The sequence below is a fragment of the Coregonus lavaretus genome (genome assembly GCF_964263955.1).
Source record: "Coregonus lavaretus genome assembly, chromosome: 9".
Lineage (NCBI taxonomy): Eukaryota > Metazoa > Chordata > Actinopteri > Salmoniformes > Salmonidae > Coregonus > Coregonus lavaretus.
The window spans coordinates 15,832,712-15,855,008 of NC_139996.1; the positions used below are offsets into that span (position 1 = coordinate 15,832,712).

The following is a 22,297-nucleotide window of genomic DNA, read 5'->3' on the forward strand; positions in this document are numbered from 1 at the left end:
GCTAGTTGTACCCGAGGAGAAGGAGAAGGGACCTCTCTGAGCGGCCTTCTATGTGACTGAGGGGAACAAGGTGAGAGACACTCTTAAGTACACAGACAGCGTCGACAGACCAGCTAATGCCTCTCTCTCGTAGCCATAGTAACTGCCTGCAGTAATCTCTGGAGGTAACAATTGTCATTTTCCTTTAATTCTGCCACACACATACATACAAACGTACAGACGGCTGCCTCATTGCAATGCATTGGTGATGCCATGGCAACGGCCAGCAACAACACTGGAGCGTTACATGCTGGAAGCAGTCGTGCATCCAAGGGTGCATTCCTTCACTACTGGTTCCTGGTTCTTTCAGCTATTGAGGTCCTTTTGGTCAAAGATGATCTGGTTGGCCAGATAAATAGCAATGATGCCAAAAATGGCGGAGGAGGCCATATAGGCAGTGACAGACTTTGTGAACTGAACTATCATGCCCATGAAGAGAGTGGGGAAGACCTGAGAGAGGAGGAAGGTGCTGTCCAGGATGGCAAAGTCCAATCCTACGCCGCGCTTCTCGTAGCCCTCCGGCTCATCCTGCTCGGGGCCCGTGGCGCTGAGGGACGATCCATTCTGGCCGTGGGGAGGGGGGTAGTAGTCTGAGCCGTCCTGGCTGAAGAAGGCATGCCCATTGGTGCAACCCAGTTTGTGGGTTAGCCACCCCTCCTCGTCCATGGCTGTCAAATGCGTGATCGAGTCCCGCTTGATCGCAATCCCATTCTTAAGCATGTTTTGGGTTTTCTTATTTGGCATGTAAACCTGAAATGCAAGGAGATATAAGTACATTCAATATACAGTCTAGGCCTAGGCATTGTGTGCAAGGGAGTTTGTGTGTGTAGGGCTAGATTTGAATATGTGTCAGGAGAGAGGTAGAAAAATTATGAGCAAGATGTGAGAGTTTGTTTGTATTGGAATATGAGTAATATACATGGCTGTTGACTCAGCCGATACATGGCGTCTAAAGGAGTCAACAGAAATGTATCAGGGTTAGAATATGATCCCATATGGGTCTTTCTATAAATAATGGGGCCAGTGTGTGACATTGGGATCCAAAATGTCAAAATGGTTTGAAACAAAAATAAAAATGATTTTTATGCAGTTCCACATGTGTACTTAGAGGAATAAAAGTGAATATATGCAAATTAGCCCAGAACTCCACCTACAGTGAGGGAAAAAAGTATTTGATCCCCTGCTGATTTTGTACGTTTGCCCACTGACAAAGAAATGATCAGTCTATAATTTTAATGGTAGGTTTATTTGAACAGTGAGAGACAGAATAACAACAAAATAATCCAGAAAAACGCATGTCAAAAATGTTATAAATTGATTTGCATTTTAATGAGGGAAATAAGTATTTGACCCCCTCTCAATCAGAAAGATTTCTGGCTCCCAGGTGTCTTTTATACAGGTAACGAGCTGAGATTAGGAGCACACTCTTAAAGGGAGTGCTCCTAATCTCAGTTTGTTACCTGTATAAAAGACACCTGTCCACAGAAGCAATCAATCAATCCATTTCCAAACTCTCCACCATGGCCAAGACCAAAGAGCTCTCCAAGGATGTCAGGGACAAGATTGTAGACCTACACAAGGCTGGAATGGGCTACAAGACCATCGCCAAGCAGCTTGGTGAGAAGGTGACAACAGTTGGTGCGATTATTCGCAAATGGAAGAAACACAAAATAACTTTAAATCTCCCTCGGCCTGGGGCTCCATGCAAGATCTCACCTCATGGAGTTGCAATGATCATGAGAACGGTGAGGAATCAGCCCAGAACTACACGGGAGGATCTTGTCAATGATCTCAAGGCAGCAGGGACCATAGTCACCAAGAAAACAATTGGTAACACACTACGCCGTGAAGGACTGAAATCCTGCAGCGCCCGCAAGGTCCCCCTGCTCAAGAAAGCACCTATACATGCCCGTCTGAAGTTTGCCAATGAACATCTGAATGATTCAGAGGAGAACTGGGTGAAAGTGCTGTGGTCAGATGAGACCAAAATTGAGCGCTTTGGCATCAACTCAACTCGCCGTGTTTGGATGAGGAGGAATGCTGTCTATGACCCCAAGAACACCATCCCCACCGTCAAACATGGAGGTGGAAACATTATGCTTTGGGGGTGTTTTTCTGCTAAGGGGACAGGACAATTTCACCACATCAAAGGGACGATGGACGGGGCCATGTACCGTAAAATCTTGGGTGAGAACCTCCTTCCCTCAGCCAGGGCATTGAAAATGGGTCATGGATGGGTATTCCAGCATGACAATGACCCAAAACACACGGCCAAGGCAACAAAGGAGTGGCTCAAGAAGAAGCACATTAAGGTCCTGGAGTGGCCTAGCCAGTCTCCAGACCTTAATCCCATAGAAAATCTGTGGAGGGAGCTGAAGGTTCAAGTTGCCAAACGTCAGCCTCGAAACCTTAATGACTTGGAGAAGATCTGCAAAGTGGAGTGGAACAAAATCCCTCCTGAGATGTGTGCAAACCTGGTGGCCAACTACAAGAAACGTCTGACCTCTGTGATTGCCAACAAGGGTTTTGTACTAAGTCATGTTTTGCAGAGGGGTCAAATACTTATTTCCCTCATTAAAATGCAAATCAATTTATAAAAAATTTTACATGCGCTTTTCTCTCACTGTTCAAATAAACCTACCATTAAAATTATAGTCTGATCATGTCTTTGTCAGTGGGCAAACGTACAAAATCAGCAGGGGATCAAATACTTTTTCCCCTCACTGTATACAACAACATAGGCCTAGGACTATACATCCTTTAAGCAGGGTTCATACAGACATTGGCAAGTCAAATTCAAGGACTTTCAGGGACTTTTTCAAGCACTTAATTGTAATTTTCAAGGACCTCAAAGTTATACAATTGTACAATTTATATAATTGTACATATAGGGCCTAATATAGAACACACAAAGTGCATGCAAAAAGTGTCAAAAAAGTAGGCCATTACCACTTTAAGAATAATTAATATTTTAGGCCTTGCCAATGCATTGATATTCAAAGTATTATTACATTCTAAAATATGTGTGAATAATGTGGACATTGCCTGACTAAATAGATTGGATGCATGCACTGCAATTCTTTTGTAGCCTATGTGGCCGACGCAGGCACACATAATAAAGCCATGAATAGCGGTAGCATTTATCTCACCATTTGAATCTCACCATCGCTGTTTTTATAATGAGAAAGTGACCAAAAAGTAGGTTCCTTTTTTAATGGAAGGATTTGTATGGAAAGCCAAGTTGGAGCCAACATTAGATGTTGTCGTCCTCATAATAATCCACGTGGTTTTACCGCAACAGAGTAGCGCAACACCCTTCAATTGAAGCGGCGGGAAACAAGTGGCCACATCTCTCACAAAAATTGATCAAAAATGAAATCACAGATAATTATAAAGGAGCAGGAGAACATAAATTGCCTACAATAATTACAAGGACTTTTCAAGTACCAAATTGAGGAAATGTCTGATTTTCAAGGTAGGCCTATTCCAGTACTTGAATTTCTGAGCTCCAAATTCTAGTTGAAGAAGGCTACTTCAAGCCCCTTGTATTGTTTAAAATTGCAGGTCTAACATGGAAAACAAAATGTATTTGTCATGTTATTTCATTACCAGATCATTTTGTGAATAAGCCCACTAGACTATGTAATTTGTTGTCATTATATCCAGAATAATTAATAGGAATAGTGTTGGGTGTTGCACAAGTCTATCCTATACAATTGCACACAGTAGACTCAGTGTCCAATCCGAGGCACAAAAACATATGAAAACATGAACTCATTACCTTGATGCTTTCTCTGTTAAATCTAAGGAGACCCTGCTGTAAATCAAGCAGACAACAACAGATGATCAACATCAATTCGCTAGGAATATTAGATCCAACAGTGGATCCAGACACAACCTTCTTCACCAGTGAAACGAATGAGACACCAAAATATTCTGGACATTCCTTGCATTCCTTTTTCCAGCACTTGGGCTGTTGTTGCATGGCATGTGCTATCATAACAGCTGTTCCTCACTTGACTGTCATTCGGAAAATTCCTTCCTGGATCAGATGATGATGTGTGAAAATATCACGGTGTATATTATATAATTATTGAAGAACCACGTTAATGACAGTATCGATGTAGGTGTTAAGTATCAAGGTAAGGTGACTCTGTATTGGTTAGAAGCATTCGATTTTGCAATGCATACATTATTTTGGATTTGTGTGCCCATGAAAACTGTTTTCACCCCATAACATAAGGAAATGTTATGTACCTGTACTTACACTGCTAGATCAAGGATTCTATTTTATTTTTATGGTACTTTTTACCCCCTTTTTCGTGATATCTAATTGGTAGTTACAGTCTTGTCCCATCGCTGCAACTCCCGTACGGACTCGGGAGAGGCGAATGTCGAGAGCCATGCGTCCTCCGAAACACAAACCTGCCAAGCCGCACTGCTTCTTGACACACTGCTTGCTTAACCCGGAAGCCAGCCGCACCAATGTGTCGGAGGAAACACCGTACAACTGGCGACCGTGTCAGCGTGCATGCGCCCGGCCCGCCACAGGAGTCGCTAGAGCGCGATGGTACAAGGACATCCCAGCCGGCCAAACCCTCCCCTAACCCGGACGACGCTGGGCCAATTGTGCGTCGCCTCATGGGTCTCCCGGTCGCGGCCGGCTGCGGCACAGCCCGGGATCGAACCCGGATCTGTAGTGATGCCTCAAGCACTGTGATGCAGTGCCTTAGACCGCTGCGCCACTCGGGAGGCCTAGATCCAGGATTCTTACAGGGTTCAAGTTCAATGTCTAATTTAACTGATTAATGCTTAATATATGATAAGGACAATTTACACTGCCCTAAATGCAAGGACAGAAAAGTAATGTTTTATGGCTCATGATTTTGGACAAATCTGTCAAGACACCAACAATGATGAAGGGTTAAACATAGGTTTTAAATCAACTTGTTAATTTGATTGAATATAGCTATGATCCCCCTTTATATCTTAATGTAATGACATGAAAAAGGCAGATTATTATCAATGATTTATCAACAGCTGTAACAAGTTGTTCATTGTAGGAATCCTAGTTTATAGAATTACCCATATACAGCTGTGGAAAAAATTAAGAGACCACTGCAAAATGTTCTTAAATCAGCATCTCTACATGTATGACAGCCATTCCATTCCAGTGTCTGTTGAATTCCAACACAGGCACACCTCATTCTACTGAATTAGGTACTGATTAGGTTATCACCTGAACCAAATCCTATTTAACGAGGAAAAGTATAAAAACCACTGCTGTGGTCGTCACTATCCTCTTGCAATAGGACCAGCTGGATGGCAAAAACAGTGCTAATCGTACCTCAAAAGTAATATTAATTTTAAAAAATAACTATTGACCATGCCAAAAGAGTTGAAAAGGAAAGTTTTGAGTGAGGAAAAGAAGGTTTCAATTCTGGCTTTACTGGCAGAGGGATACAGTGAGCGTCAGGTTGCTTCCATCCTTAAAATTTCAAAGACGGCGGTTCATAAGAACAAGGTCAAGCAGCAGACATTGGGGACAACAAAGCTACAGACCGGCAGAGGGCGAAAACGACTCTCTACTGACCGGGATGACCGCCAACTCATTTGAATGTCACTCAACAACCGTAGGATGACATCAAGTGACCTACAAAAAGAATGGTAAATGGCAGCTGGGGTGAAGTGCACGGTGAGGACGGTTCGAGACAGGCTCCTAGGGGCAGGGCTGAAGTCATGCAAAGCTAGAAAAAAAGCCCTTCATCAATGAGAAGCAAAGAAGAGCCAGGCTGAGGTTTGCAAAAGACCATAAGGATTGGACTGGAGTAAGGACATCTTCTCTGATGAGTCCAATTTTCAGCTTTGCCCAACACCTGGTCGTCTAATGGTTAGATGGAGACCTGGAGAGGCCTACAACCCACAGTGTCTCGCATCCACTGTGAAATTTGGTGGAGGATCGGTGATGATCTGGGGGTGCTTCAGCAAGGCTGGAATCGGGCAGATTTGTCTTTGTGAAGGACGCATGAATCAAGCCACATACAAGGTTGTCCTGGAAGAAAACGTGCTTCCTTTTGCTCTGACATTGTTCCCCAACTCTGAGGATTGGTTTTTCCAGCAGGACAATGTGCCATGCCACACAGCCAGGTCAATCAAGGTGTGGATGGAGGACCACCAGATCAAGACCCTGTCATGGCCAGCCCAATCTCCAGACCTGAACCCCATTGAAAACTTCTGTAATGTGAGGAAGAGGAAGATGGATGGTCACAAGCCATCAAACAAAGCCGAGCTGTTTGATTTTTTGCGCCAGGAGTGGCATAAAGTCACCCAACATCAATGTGAAAGACTGGTGGAGAGCATGCCAAGACGCATGAAAGCTGTGATTGAAAATCAGGGTTATTCCACCAAATATTGATTTCTGAACTAAAACATTAGTATTGTGTTGTTTAAAAATGAACATGAACTAATTTTCTTTGCATTATTCGAGGTCTGACAACACTGCATCTTTTTTGTTATTTTGACCAGTCATTATCTGCAAATAAATGTTCTAAATGACAAAAAAATGTGGAATTTGGGAGAAATGTTGTCAGTAGTTTATAGAATAAAACAAAAATGTTATTTTTACCCAAACACATACCTATAAATAGTAAAACCAGAGAAACTGATAATTAACTTTTTTCCAGAGCTGTACACGATTCTCAGTGCAGGGACCGCAGAGTCCTTTATGTATGTGTGCCTTTCTGTCCTTACCTCCATTTCCTTGTGGTAGTGGCAGGTGAGGGTGTAGGGCAGCGTCTGCAGCGTGGCGTAGGCAAAGCCTGTCAGAGCTGACATCAGGGTGACCAGGACCACGCTCTTGGACATACATATGACCAGGGCAGAGATGGTGAAGCTCACCATGCTGCTCAGGTAGACCCGGCGCGAGCCAAAATGGCGGACCAGTCGGCTCATGAGCAGGGAGAAGACAGTTGAGGTAGCACACTGCAGGAACAGGCCCAGGCTGCCCATACGGATGCCTGCAAGACAGGATTGAAATTGTGGCAACAAATTAAGATACAATATTATGTTATATTAATTCTATTCCCTAACATTTAGGTTATTGGTTACAGTAATTCTACATTATTCTAATTCTGGTTAGTTAGCTAGCCATTAGATTACTAATCGTCCTTGGTTCATGCATACACAAACAGGCACAACCCAAGAACAAGGTCAAACACAGTACTAATACACCACAACCTGCTGCGGTTGCAAATGTAAAATACAACCAGTAACCTAATCCGGACACTAAGTATTCAAAAATACCCCTGTAGGAGCCGGGTTATGATTTGTGTTATAAGTGTGTTTTTTCCATTTCACATCATACTTTCAACCTGTCTAAAGATACAGCACCACAGATTAACCTATATATGTAATGGTTCTTTATGTGTTTTGCAATTCTGTTTGCACAAGCCATCAACACACAGAACAGATGTGCTCTGTGAGGAATTTAAAGACCAGCAAACGGTTGAGTCAGCAAACAGTTTGACTGGACTGTATCGGAAACCATCACAGACCAAATTAACATTAAATAAACCCTGAGTGAGAGCTCTGCGGGCGAGGAAGGAGGAGGCCTGTGTTTGCTGAGGCGGTGGCTCTTGCTCCAGTCCCACCAGATCTAGGTAAAAAAACTATATGATATATTTTCAAATACTTAAGCTGTGCTTGATTGAGCTTGCATGGCTTAATGGACCAATAGAATAGTCCCAAAACTGAAAACCCTGCCCATCTGGCACTCCAGGCAGGCTAGAGCAAACGCTCCAAAGAATTCAACTAGTATTTAAACCCAGGTCTGGGTCCCACCAACTATTTTGGATTCCATGTAGAACCCTTTCCACAGAGTGTTCTACATGGAACCCAAAAGGGTTCTACCTGGAACCAAAAAGGGTTCTATTTTATAACCAACCTTTTTTCTAAGCGTGTAGGGGATTATGAACCACACTATTAAAGGGTAAAAGCCAATTTATGGTTGATCTGAAAATGTGGTCGGAGGCTCCGTATGGAGGGTGTGACGCAATTGTGGAGCCTCTGGAGGCATGCAGAGGCCAAATTGAGCTCCATACCGCATCGTCATGCACTTCCCACATTTTTTAACAACGCGGAGGGCTCCATATAGCTACGTATAGCTCCCCATTGACATGATTGGTTGATGGTAGGTGGGGGCAGGAGGTCCTGTGTAAACACAAACTCACTTCCTTGACAACAGCTCTGCACAACAGCTCTGTGCTGCTCTGAGAAGCACAATACGTATGAATGCCCTGACTTCTGCAGAGGCCTTATCACCGTAAATGCTGCACGGCCAATCCAGACGTCGGATTGACCATGCAGCGCCTTTTACTCTCAACCCCAATTTCAGCCTTTGCCCAAACCCTTCAAATAAAAAAAAATGCATTGAGGTGAGAAGTTGTGGGTGGGGGGAATTGATCATAAATATTCATTTTGGGGGTGGGTAAATATAGTTGTACCTGATCCCAACACTTTCTCACTAAAACATACTTACTAGAAGACCACTGGCACGCTCTGATAATAAAATGATGTACATTACAAGCAAATACGGCTCTTGACAGTTAGTTTCAACAAAATATTTGAAATGTGGACTAAAATGTATTGCGGTATTGTGTTGGGAAGAAAAGTGCAATCGTCACCTTGAAAATGAAGATTAGGCGCTCAATTCAATCCAAACCCCACTGCAGTAGCTCTTTTTCCAGTAGTCAAATTAACTCATAGATTGGTTTTGGGTACTGTATAAAATCCTACAACTACTACCAGGGCAACCCCTCTCACAGGTATGCTTTCACTTTTCAGAATTAGAAGTGTGTGGGCACGGGATGAATATTGTAAATAAAGGATTTGAAGAAAAAATATATATCTGCCCCATGTGGGATTAGAACTCACAACTATGAGCCAACTGTCTTAGCGGACAGTGCCACCAATCAGTCATAGCGGTTGGGAAAAAATACAACGAGTTGAAATGACCACCATTGTCATCTATTTCTTGTTACGATGGATGTACCTACGAATATAAACGTGTAATCCTCATAGCCTACATGTTTTTTTTTATCTTCGTAAAAGCACATACAGTATCTGGATTGAAATGTACTTAAGTACAGTGGTGGAAATGTAGTACATTTTCATACTTGAGTAAAAGTAAAAGTAAATGCTATACATCAAATTCCTTATATTAAGAAAAAAACAGACAGCACAATGTTCTTGTTTTTCTAAATTTAGGGACAGCCCAGGGGCACACTCCAACACTCAGACATAATTTATGGTCCAGAGGCAGTAGGGATGGCAACACGTTATATTGATAGGTGCTTGAATTGGACCATATTGCTGTCCTGCCTGAGCATTCGAAATGCAACAAGTACTTTTGGGTGTCAGGGAAAATGAGTAAAAAACACATATTTTATTTAGGAATGTAGTGGAGTAAAATTAAAAGTTGTCAAACATATAAATAGTAAAGTAAAGTACAGGTACCCCAAAAAACGACTTAAGTAGTCCTTCAACTTATTTTTACTTAGTTACTTTACACCACTGCTCTATTGGCCATTTGAGAACTTTGGGTTCTCTGATTGTGAATCCATCAACGATCAAGGATCTAGTCCCAATGAAGCAGAGCTTGCCCAGCCAAAGTATTTATGTGATAATATCAAATAGTGTCTACATGAGAGATGGAGAGGCACTCTGAAGCTTGCCCTGCCAAAGTTAGTGATAGAATCACATAGTATATCTACAAAAAGAGAGTCAACTCACCGTCGTCGTAGCGTTGCCTGGAGGCGGTCCCGGGGGCAGCGCTGGGCATGCCCTCGTACAGCCCCTCCCCCATAAAGTCTGTATAAAAGAGCATGAAGGACATGACGGCCATCCAGCTGCAGAGCTGGGCCACACACAGCTGCCTCATCACCCGGGGCACGTGGCAGTAGCTGCGGTAGATGACCGGCGTCATGGACCAGCACGTCCTCAGCAGGCACAGCAGCGGATCCAACTTGAGCAGCCGCAGCTTGCACTTGAGCAGGTAGCAGCAGGAGCGCGGCACGCCACAGCGGCCTGCCTCCAAGAGAGGACCGGGCTCCAGGGCCGCGGCGCCGGCACACGGCGACTCCTCCAACACCTTCATGGTGATCAGCACGCTGGTCACGAAGATGAGGATGAGCATGAAGAAGAGGCACTCTGCCTGGCCGCCCAGGTAGACGGACAGCAGGCCCCGGCTCCAGTCCAGTGCAGGCAGTAGGTAGCCCACGCAGCCTCCCAGGCTGACCATAAAGGAGAACATGGCGAAGGCCTGGTTGCAGTCCTCCTCATCGCGGTACAGGTCAGACAGGAGCGCCTCCAGCGGCGTGAAGCACACCTGGCCACAGAAGTCGAGCAGGCCCACACCGAGAATGAGGAAGGCCACCTGCAGGGTGCGTCCGCCCCAGGAGAAGTAGGCAGCCAGCAGGTCGGCATGGGGGATGATGAAGAGGGCTAAGAGGACGCCCAGGGACAGCAGCCAGATGAAGGGCCGGCGGCGGCCGTAGCTGCTGTTGCAATGGTCACTGGCTGAGCCAATCAGAGGGATGAAGATGAGACCTAACACTGGGCCAATACCTGGGGAGAAAAAGGAGGGAATTAGTGATGTTGATTAATTGGTTGTCAGTATCAAAGTCAAAGCCAACATAATAGTTATTGGATTTGAGTTTTACCACAATATTTACCTGTGAACTGGGAAATCTGCAATCCAACAAATGTCCTGGCTGCATCTGATGTTTTCTGGTATCGTCCAGCTTACTATTTCACTACCTTCCCTATGCTGACAGGGCTTGGAGGCAGGCTCTGTGGCCCCACTGGCCCCCTCACTGCTCCATCCATCTCTTTGAGTGCTAGTGAAGGCTGACTACCAATGGTTCTGTGCCCCAAGCTAACTCACCATCAACCTCCCTCTCCTCCCCACTGCTCCCCACTGCTAGCTTGGGCTAATTGGAACACCTCATGAGAAAGGCTGCTTGTGGAGCAACACAGCTCACATTCAACTCACATTCCCCACAATGGCCAGATGTACGCCTCTGGTTTTGCAATGGGAGCATGCAAGGAATGCTTCTTTTAAAAACATGGTTTCAAATTCCATAGAGAATAAAAATACAATTATATTAACTAAATCCACATGAGGGATGCCATAAGTGTCATGCTGATGAAATATGTGTGGAGACTGGAGAGTATACTGTATGAATAGAGAAATTCCATTACTCCATTCCCAGACAATTACCTTTTATGTATGGGTTTTATCTACCTGGATGGATATCTGACAACAACACTTTGTTGGAAACTGTTACACAATGAAATGAAAGAAACCAGATACTATTTTATTGGCATTAAGTTGTGTAATGGTTCCCAGGAAAACATTTCCTAAGGTAAAGAATATGTGGTTGGTTTGTTGGTTGGGGGTTTAGTTCATGTTGACAGGCTCTCAGTGGAGCAGCCCCACAGACAGACAGACAGACGGACGGAAAGACAGGCGTACGGAAGGCCAGAGACAGAGACAGAGACATACAGAATGGGTCACTGCAGTCAGACCCTCAGTCACATTTCTGCCTGGCTGCCACAGCTTTGGAGGCCCTTTATAACAATCCAGTGTGTACAGTCGTGGTCAAAAGTTTTGAGAATGACACAAGTATTGGTCTTCACAAAGTTTGCTGCTTCAGTGTTATGAGATATTTTGTCAGATGTTACTATGGTATACTGAAGTATAATTACAAGCATTCTATAAGTGTCAAAGGCTTTTATTGACAATTACATTAAGTTTATGCAAAGAGTCAATATTTGCAGTGTTGACCCTTCTTTTTCAAGACCTCTGCAATCCGCCCCTGCATGCTGTCAATTAACTTCTGGGCCACATCCTGACTGATGGCAGCCCATTCTTGCATAATCAATGCTTGAAGTTTGTCAGAATTTGTGGGTTTTTGTTTGTCCACCCGCCTCTTGAGGATTGACCACAAGTTCTCAATGGGATTAAGGTCTGGGGAGTTTCCTGGCCATGGACCCAAAATGTCGATGTTTTGTTCCCCGAGCCACTTAGTTATCACTTTTGCCTTATGGCAAGGTGCTCCATCATGCTGGAAAAGGCATCGTTCGTCACCAAACTGTTCTTGGATGGTTGGGAGAAGTTGCTCTCGGAGGATGTGTTACCATTCTTTATTCATGGCTGTGTTCATAGGCAAAATTGTGAGTGAGCCCTCTCCCTTGGCAGAGAAGCAACCACACACATGAATGGTCTCAGGATGCTTTACTGTTGGCATGACACAGGACTGATGGTAACGCTCACCTTGTCCTCTCCGGACAAGCTTTTTTCCGGATGCCCCAAACAATCGGAAAGGGGATTCATCAGAGAACATGACTTTACCCCAGTCCTCAGCAGTCCAATCCCTGTACCTTTTGCAGAATATCAGTCTGTCCCTGATGTTTTTCCTGGAGAGAAGTGGCTTCCTCGCTGCCCTTCTTGACACCAGGCCATCCTCCAAAAGTCTTTGCCTCACTGTGCGTGCAGATGCACTCACACCTGCCTGCTGCCATTCCTGAGCAAGCTCTGCACTGGTGGTGCCCCGATCCCGCAGCTGAATCAACTTTAGGAGACGGTCCTGGCGCTTGCTGGACTTTCTTGGGCGCCCTGAAGCCTTCTTCACAACAATTGAACCTCTCTCCTTGAAGTTCTTGATGATCTGATAAATAGTTGATTTAGGTGCAATCATACTAGCAGTAATATCCTTGCCTGTGAAGCCCTTTTTGTGCAAAGCAATGATGACGGCACGTGTTTCCTTGCAGGTAACCATGGTTAACAGAGGAAGAACAATGATTTCAAGCACCACCCTCCTTTTAAAGCTTCCAGTCTGTTATTCTAACTCAATCAGCAGGACAGAGTGATCTACAGCCTTGTCCTCGTCAACACTCTCACCTGTGTTAATGAGAGAATCACTGACATGAGTTCATTTTCATGGCAAAGAGGGACTTTGCAATTCATTGCAATTCATCTGATCACTCTTCATAACATTCTGGAGTATATGCAAATTGCCATCATAAAAACTGAGGCAGCAGACTTTGTGAAAATTAATATTTGTGTCATTCTCAAAACTTTTGACCATGACTGTAGAGCATGATGGTACAGTCTGAACTCACACACAGTCCTACTCCGCTAAATATGAGCTCTCTTTCCCTCACCACACCACAAGCATTTCACTACACCCGCAATAACATCTGCTAAATATGTGTATGTGACCAATACATTTGATTTGACATACAATCCCAGTATGTACACACACAGCAATGTGCTTTCTCATATAGAATACACACACACACCACATGTGCTCTCTAACTTATAAGCAGTATACACACCCCACCATGTGCTTTGCAACTCAAATACAGGACACACACTATAATGTGCTTTTCTAACATGAGACATGCCCCTGAGCCACTCTCCAGAAAGCCTGACAGAGACAGAGAAGAGTAGATTAAAGAATTAAAGAGAGGCAACTGGGAAGTATAAATCCAGAGAAGTAGCCATTAGATAAAGTAGATGGAGTGCATCTGAGAATCTGACACTACTGCTAGGAAAATTTGCCTTCAGCCTCCAGGACACAATATCCATCTCCATTCACTTAACACTCGGCCGTTCCATTAGAAGAAGCTAAGGGGGAAAGTGAACAAGGTTTTGTGCCATTTCCAGATCAGGTTTACGGGTTGTGTCGGAACGATACAAAGACATTTTTTCTCCCGTTTGCATGCAGCTGTTTACAGAGAGGGAGAGTGGAGTGTACGTACATCATATTATCCGTCCATTGGAGCTGTAATTGCCATTTGCTGGCGACAGGATAATGCAACTATTCACATCGCCTACACAAAGAATCCACTGCAACACATTGACTATATATACACAGAGCCAGTGGTGTGGTGTCTATATTTAAACCTGAACAACTGCGGGCCTCTCGAGTGGTGCAGCGGTCTAAGGCACTGCATCGCCGTGCTTGAGGCATCACTACAGATCCGGGTTCGATCCCAGGCTGTGTCGCAGCCGGCCGTGACCGGGAGATCCATGAGGCGGCACACAATTGGTCTATCGTCATCCGGGTTAGGGGAGGGTTTGGCCGGCCGGGATGTCCTTCTTCCATCGCTCTCTAGCGACTCCTTGTGGCGGGCCGGGCGCATGCACGCTGACTTCGGTCGCCAGTTGTACAGTGTTTCCTCCGACACATTGGTGCGGCTGGCTTCCGGGTTAAGCAAGTAGTGCGGCTTAGCAGGGTCATGTTTTGGAGGTTGCATGGCTCTCGACCTTCGCCTCTCCCGAGTCCGTACGAGAGTTGCAGCAATGGGACAAGACTGTAACTACCAATTGGATATCACGAAAAAGGGGTAATAATAAAATAAATGTATTAATGTTAGGTCAAACATAACAGCATGCCACTTTTTGCAGGCAATGAGATCTAACAACAACAACCCCTCTTTGTATCTATCAGTAGGCCTCTGCTCCACATCTTTAGATTTGTTCTGCTGTTGTTAGTGTAGAACAAACCCACAGCCACTGTCCAGAACCAGATTAGAAACTCAACTATGGGGATCTAAAATGAGCCTGTTCCATCAGGGGGACAGAACAGTTAGTATGTTTTTGTTTTTGTAAATGTGGTCCTGTGCCAGCAGGCCAGCAGCCACAGGAGACAGCAGGCTGTTTTAGATACATTTTCTAACGGGCTGTTGGGGCACTGACCTTTCAACTTCCAGCAGGACAGGACCCCTCCAGAGCACTGGGCCTCTGTACCTCCACACTAAGCCCTCTGACAACCCTCACCAGTAAAAACCCTAGCTGCACAGCAAATGACCTGCTTCATTTCAGTTTTGAGTTCTGAAGTGCAACTCATGTAAAGAGTATAATCAGTAAAACTAGGCCTGTGAAACGGGGGGCTGCTGCCTCCAGCCGTTCCCTCTCTCTGTCTCCCACTGCCTTTCAATTAGCACCTGATTACGACCTGAACAAAGCAACAGGTGATTTGGCCTCTGATTTAGGTAATGGCCTCAATGACGCCTGCAAGGCCAGTGGGAAATGGACTAATAGCGAGAGACCTGTGGCCCTGCCCCACCCTATCTCACAGAAACAGTCACACACAGTCACGTGCACGCTAGCAGGCAGACACACACAGTCACGTGCACGCTAGCAGGCAGACACACACACACACTTTAATAAGAGGTTTGTCTCCTATCCTTTACCATTCCTACAGAGGATATAATCAATTTGAATATCAAATCTGAGCCACCAACAACTGATAAATCATTCATGGATGCTACACAGTTGTTCACCAACCCGCAGAATACGTTTCAATTTGTTTGGCTTTTATATGCGTTACACATTTCCTTGGACTACATTAATGAGTCTCAAATTAGATTGGCACTGCAATCTGCAGACAGTTTAACTGCAATAAAAAGGGACATAAAAATTATGCGATGGGGTATAATCATATTTTCTACCATAAAACATGAAAAAGTAACAGCAGAGACACTGGGAAAAGAGAGAAGTGTATAATGTAATAAATAATGGGAAACAGTTTATATTTACATTTTAGTCATTTAGCAGACGCTCTTATCCAGTTGACACCCAACAATCCCTCAAGTGGTCAGCTAGAGAGCAACAGAAGAGACGGATGGATCCTATTCTCCAGTTTCTCCCCCCAAGGGCGTGTGTGTGTGTGTGTGTGTGTGTGCGCACGTGCGTGTGAGCATGGGTGTGTGCACACGCCTGTTTGTGTGTGTGTGTGTGTGTGCATGCATGCATGCATGCATGTGTGTGTGTTGGGGTGATATATAGCTAATGGGGGAGGGCTCTCTCATCTTCCCCTTAGATGAAGACTCTTTCATGTCTAATTAATGTCCTTTCAGAGAGAGGGGACAAAGGGGGAGTAACCAGAGCTGGCTTACCTAGCACCATAGTCATGTACTGTTCCTCTACCCCAGCCTCCAGCAGCAGGGGGGGAACATACGTGATCCCAGCTGCCACGCAGATCTCCAGGCCGCAGGTCAGGGAGTTCAGCAGGACGAGACGCCACTGAGACCTCCATCCAGACATATTTACAGGGTCGCCTTTCCACTGCTACCCCACTACTGGGGGCTGCTGCCGGGAGAGGGAGAGGCAGATGGGGCCCCGCGGGACTAGACTCGGGGACGAAGGGGCCGTCGCGGACGGAGAGCAGGGAGAACACACAGACCGTCTCAGATGACCTGGAGGATCCATCCTAGCTTCAGCATTCTGGATCTGAAAGAAGAGAACAGAGGAGAGAGAGAGAGGCGTTGAGAAAAACAAAATAACATATTGACTCACGTTGGAAAGCATGGAGGCTGATAGCTAAGACCGGCCTGAGGAGGGAGGGACGCCGGGAGAGAAAAGGGCCCACGCATGCTGAGCCAGACAGGTCACTCTCAGGCTAAACACCTGGTGGTCAGACGCCTCAGGCACAGAGATTGCTTGATAGCTGCTGCAGCGAAGAGGCTTTCTCACAAGACAAGGAAGAGGATTCCAACAGGTAGAGACAGGGACTATTAAGACGTCCGCATGCTTCCCAGCCTAAACAGTTCGGAAGAGTTTGTGCATATATAATGACAACCTTTTGTTATGTTTTTGTTCGTTTTGGACTTCAGTAAGGGTTTTTTCGTCTGTTCGGGCATACAACATTTTTTATCAAGGCCAGCCGAAGTTCGGGAGCCAAAATCTACGCCCCTTCGTCCATGATTGGTCAACTGTAAAGATTCTTCAATAAAGTCTTTGTTATCATTCAACGAGATGACTGTCACGATTCTCTAAAGCAGAACCCAGAAGCAGACCAGGACAAGGTGAGTAGACAGAAGGGGAGTATTTATTTAACGACTCAAATGTGGAAGCAGGATAATTCAGGAGACGGAGCGGGCAGCGGAGGTGAGTTGGTGGAAGTGAATAGGCAGATCCAATGATGTTACAGAACCCACCGACGACCAGGCAAGGGTGGAGTGAATGTTCCGGGAGAATAACTGTAGACAGAGTAAACGGAGGTAAGTACACGGCAAACAAAAAGTACAAAACAACAAAACTAACTCTAGAAAACTTGAGGCTGATACGCTGACACAACATTCTGTTCATGGCTAACGATCCGTCAGGGAATGGATGTCAGGTCAGAGCTTATGGATAAAGTAATCCTTCTACCCCCCCCCCCCCCCCCCCCCCCTCCCCCCACAGCGGAGTCACTCACCACCTTCCGGAGACATTTGAAACCCCACCTCTTTAAGGAATACCTGGGATAGGATAAAGTAATCCTTCTACCCCCCCCCCCCCCACACACAGCGGAGTCGCTCACCACCTTCCGGAGACATTTGAAACCCCACCTCTTTAAGGAATACCTGGGATAGGATAAAGTAATCCTTCTACCCCCCCCCCCCCCCCCACACACACAGCGGAGTCGCTCACCACCTTCCGGAGACATTTGAAACCCCACCTCTTTAAGGAATACCTGGGATAGGATAAAGTAATCCTTCTACCCCCCCCCCCCCCCCAAAATTGTAAAGTGGTTATCCCACTGGCTATAGGGTGAATGCATCAATTTGTGAGTCGCTCTGGACTAGAGCGTCTGCTAAATGACGTAAATGTGCCCTTGAGCAAGGCACTTAACCCTAATTGCTCCTGTAAGTCGCTCTGGATAAGAGCGTCTGCTAAATGACTTAAATGTAAATGTTATGAAGTGAAGAGGTGATGATCAGGACCAGGTGTGCAGATAGCTGATGAGATGCAGGTGAGGGTAATCGAGAGATCTCCCGCCTAGCTTCATCGCCCGGCAACCAGACAGGGTGCGTTCAGGAACCTTCAGGAAACAGACTCCAAGACAGAAAACAGGCAACTCAGGCAGAAACAGACTCAGGAAGCGGGATTCATGACAGTACCCCCCCTCCGAAGAACGCCACCGGGCGGACTACCCGGAGCGCCAGGATGGGGGCGGTAGAAGTCACGAAGGAGGTCAGCATCAAGGATCTGACGCCAAGGAATCCAACTCCTCTCCTCAGGACCATACCCCTCCCAGTCCACGAGATACTGGAAACCCCGACCCCGCCATCTGGAATCCATGATGCGGCGCACCGTGTAGACAGGACCACCTCCGATCATCCGAGGAGGAGGAGGTGGAGGGGGCAGCAGAGGGCTGAGGAGAACAGGCTTGAGGCAGGAGGGATGGACTCTGAGCGTCCTAGGCAATTTGAGTCGAACCACAACAGGATTAATCACTCTCTCCACCACAAACGGACCAATGAACTTCGGTGACAGTTTCTTCGACTCAGTCCGCAGAGGAAGATCCTGTGGAGTCTCCGATGGCATAAGCGGGGGCTGGAATACGGCGACGATTCGCCTGGAGCTGATACCGGTCAGAAACTCTAAAGAGGGCCTTTCTGGCCCGATGCCAAGTCCGGTGGCAATTACGAATGTGGGCCTGGACAGAGGGAACCGAGAGATCCTTCTCCTGAGAAGGAAACAAGGGAGGTTGGTAGCCGTACAGGCACTGGAAGGGAGACATCCCAGTGGCAGATGTAGGGAGAGTATTGTGGGCATACTCGACCCAGGGCAACTGAGAGACCCAAGAGGTGGGATTGGAGGAGACAAGGCAGCGCAGCGTGGACTCCATCTTCTGGTTGGCTCTCTCCGCCTGACCATTAGATTGGGGGTGAAATCCAGATGTCAGACTGACTGTAGCTCCAATGGCCAAACAGAAGGACTTCCAGACAGCAGAGGTAAACTGAGGACCACGGTCGGACACTATGTCACTGGGCAAACCGTGGACCCTGAAAACCTCCCTAACAAGGATCTTGGACGTCTCAGTGGCAGAGGGAAGCTTGGAGATGTGCACAAAGTGGGTGAATCTGTCCACAATAGTCAGAATGACCATGTTCCCATCAGAAGAGGGCAACCCAGTGACAAGTCCAGGGCCAGATGCGACCATGGTCGCCGGGGAATAGGTAGGGGATGAAGAAGCCCAGAGCTGGGCCGATTGGTACTCTTATTCTGCGCACAAACTGGACAGGCAGCAACAAACCTCCGGGTATCTTCTCCCATGGCAGGCCACCAAAATCGTCTGCGCAGTAACGCCATAGTCCGAGCCACGGCAGGGTGACAAGCCATCTTGCTGGCGTGGGACCATTGGAGGACAGCAGAACGGACAGACTCTGGCACAAACAACCGACCGGGTGGACCGTTACCGGGACCGGGCTGCGTCCGAAGGGCCGCCATAACCTCCTCCTCAATCCTCCATGTAACTGCTTCCACGACGAAGTTCTGGGGAAGAATCGTCTCAGTCTTGGCCCCACTCTCCTCCGTCTTGGAGAACATCCGGGACAAGGCGTCCGCCTTGCCGTTCTTGGAACCAGGTCCTTACGTCAGGGGAAAATTAAAGCGTCCAAAAAACAAAGCCCACCTGGCCTGACGGGAGTTGAGACGTCTAGCCGATTGCACGTAAGCAAGATTCTTGTGGTCAGTCCAGACAACAAACGGTTGCTCCGGCCCCTCCAACCAGTGGCGCCACTCCTCCAAGGCAAGTTTCACCGCGAGAAGCTCCCGGTTACCCACATCGTAGTTTCTCTCCGCAGGCGAAAGCCGACGAGAGTAGAAGGCGCAGGGATGGAGTTTACCGTCAGTGGAGTTACGCTGGGACAGGATGGCGCCAACCCCCACATCAGACGCGTCCACTTCTACGACAAACTGATGGGAAGTGTCAGGTTGAGAGAGAATCGGGGCGTTGGTGAATCGGTTCTTCAAGTCCAGAAACGCTCGGTCTGCCTCAGGATTCCAACAGAAGGTTCTGGTGCTAGAAGTCAGAGCAGTTAGTGGAGCGGCCACACGGCTGTAATCACGGATAAATCTACGATAGAAATTCGCAAACCCCAGAAACCTCTCGAGCTGCAATCTCGTACCGGGCTGGGCCCAATCCAGAACCGCCCGAACCTTCTCTTGGTCCATCTTGATCTCTCCCCTGGAGATGATGTACCCGAGGAAGGATGTAGTGTGGGCGTGAAAATCCCACTTCTCTGCCTTCACAAACAGGCGGTTCTCCAATAAACGCTGCAGGACCTGCTTGACATGCTGGACGTGGCTGGAAAGCTCCTTCGAGAAGATGAGAATGTCATCCAGGTAAACGAACACAAAAAGACAGATCATATCTCTCAGAACATCATTCACCATACTTTGGAACACTGCTGGGGCGTTGGTCAGTCCAAACGGCATCACTTGGTACTCGAAATGTCCCATAGGTGTATTAAACCCAGTCAACCACTCGTCCCCCTCTCTGATCCGGACCAGATGATACGCATTGCGTAGATCAAGCTTCGTGAACACAGTAGCACCCTGTAAAGAGTCGAAAGCAGAGCTCATCAAGGGCAGGGGATACTTGTTCTTGACCGTAATATCATTCAAACCCCGATAATCAATACATGGTCGAAGAGAGCCATCCTTCTTACTCACAAAAAAGAATCCTGCTCTCAGGGGTGATGACGAGGGACGAATGAGACCAGCAGCAAGAGACTCCTTTATGTAGGTCTCCAAGGCTTCACGTTCAGGTCGAGAGATACTGTATAAACGTCCCTTGGGAAAGGCAGCTCCAGGAAACAGATTAATCGCACAATCATAAGGTCGGTGGGGAGGAAGAGACAGAGCCTTCTGCTTACTGAACACTTCACCCAAATCGTGATATGTTTCTGGAACCAGGGACAAATCTGGGGGGGCAGAATCAATGACCCGACTGGGAACAGCATGGGAACAGGCAGTCCTAAGGCAGTTAGCATGACACTCAATGCTCCAACTAGTTACCTTACCCGTCACCCAATCGAACGTGGGATTGTGTTCTCTCAGCCAGGGGTATCCAAGAACCAGGGGAACATGGGGAGAATGCAGAATGAAGAAGGAGATAACCTCTGAATGATTCCCTGACAACAGCATCTTCACCGGTTCAGTCCTCATAGTGATACGTGCCAAAAGACTGCCGTTCAGAGTGGTAGCTTCAATGGCTTTTGGTAATTGCTCCTTGGAAAGCCCCAGCTGTTCCACCAAGTCGGCATTGATAAAGCTGCCATCAGCACCTGAATCAATAAAAGCGTTGATCGCTAAACTCTGATTCTTGTTCATGAGGGTTGCAGGAAAACAGGGTCGGACAGGGCTATCGAGAGGCTAAAAACTGGCTCGCTAAAAGTCCTCCCAAACTTAGTGAGCCGGACAGTTTAACGAGCGCTGGGGACAAGCGGAGATGTAATGTCCTGGGCTACCACAGTAGAGGCAGCTGTTGGTCTCACGTCTACGTTGGCGCTCCTCCTTGGTTAACCCGTGCCGCCCCACTTGCATGGGTTCTGGATCTGGAGGCAGGACCCCTCCTCTAATCCCGTGTGGTGAAAAATTATCGGCACGTTCTGGTCCACTTCCTGACCCGAATGGTAACCGAGTAGCTGAGTGATTGGACGGCCCCCATTGCTTCTCCCTCCTTCTCTCTCGGACTCTGTTATCCACCCGAATGGATAATGCAACCAAACTGTCCAGGTCACTAGGCTCAGGATAGGAGATCAGCTCATCCTTGAGTTGCTCCGACAACCCCTGATAAAAAATTGCTTGTAGTGACTCCTCATTCCACCCACTCTCCACAGCCAATGTCCTGAATTCAATAACATAGTCTGCTACACTGCGAGCTCCTTGGTGAAGCGAGAACAGACGCTTAGCTGCGTCCTTACAGTGGGGAAAAAAAGTATTTAGTCAGCCACCAATTGTGCAAGTTCTCCCACTTAAAAAGATGAGAGAGGCCTGTAATTTTCATCATAGGTACACGTCAACTATGACAGACAAATTGAGGAAAAAAAATCCAGAAAATCACATTGTAGGATTTTTTATGAATTTATTTGCAAATTATGGTGGAAAATAAGTATTTGGTCACCTACAAACAAGCAAGATTTCTGGCTCTCACGGACCTGTAACTTCTTCTTTAAGAGGCTCCTCTGTCCTCCACTCGTTACCTGTATTAATGGCACCTGTTTGAACTTGTTATCAGTATAAAAGACACCTGTCCACAACCTCAAACAGTCACACTCCAAACTCCACTATGGCCAAGACCAAAGAGCTGTCAAAGGACACCAGAAACAAAATTGTAGACCTGCACCAGGCTGGGAAGACTGAATCTGCAATAGGTAAGCAGCTTGGTTTGAAGAAATCAACTGTGGGAGCAATTAT

At 46.6% G+C, this 22,297-nt stretch overlaps 1 protein-coding gene across 1 annotated transcript; it reads right to left on the bottom strand.

The window, feature by feature from the left end:
- Nucleotides 1-345: 345 nt before the first annotated feature.
- Nucleotides 346-16,153, bottom strand: LOC311134430 (solute carrier family 45 member 3-like; the record flags this gene model as incomplete). Its single annotated transcript, XM_084168110.1, has 4 exons — nt 346-789; nt 6,790-7,055; nt 9,829-10,662; nt 16,006-16,153. 4 exons carry the CDS (start codon nt 16,151-16,153, stop codon nt 346-348), a joined length of 1,692 nt encoding a protein of 563 aa, XP_084024236.1.
- Nucleotides 16,154-22,297: the final 6,144 nt, after the last annotated feature.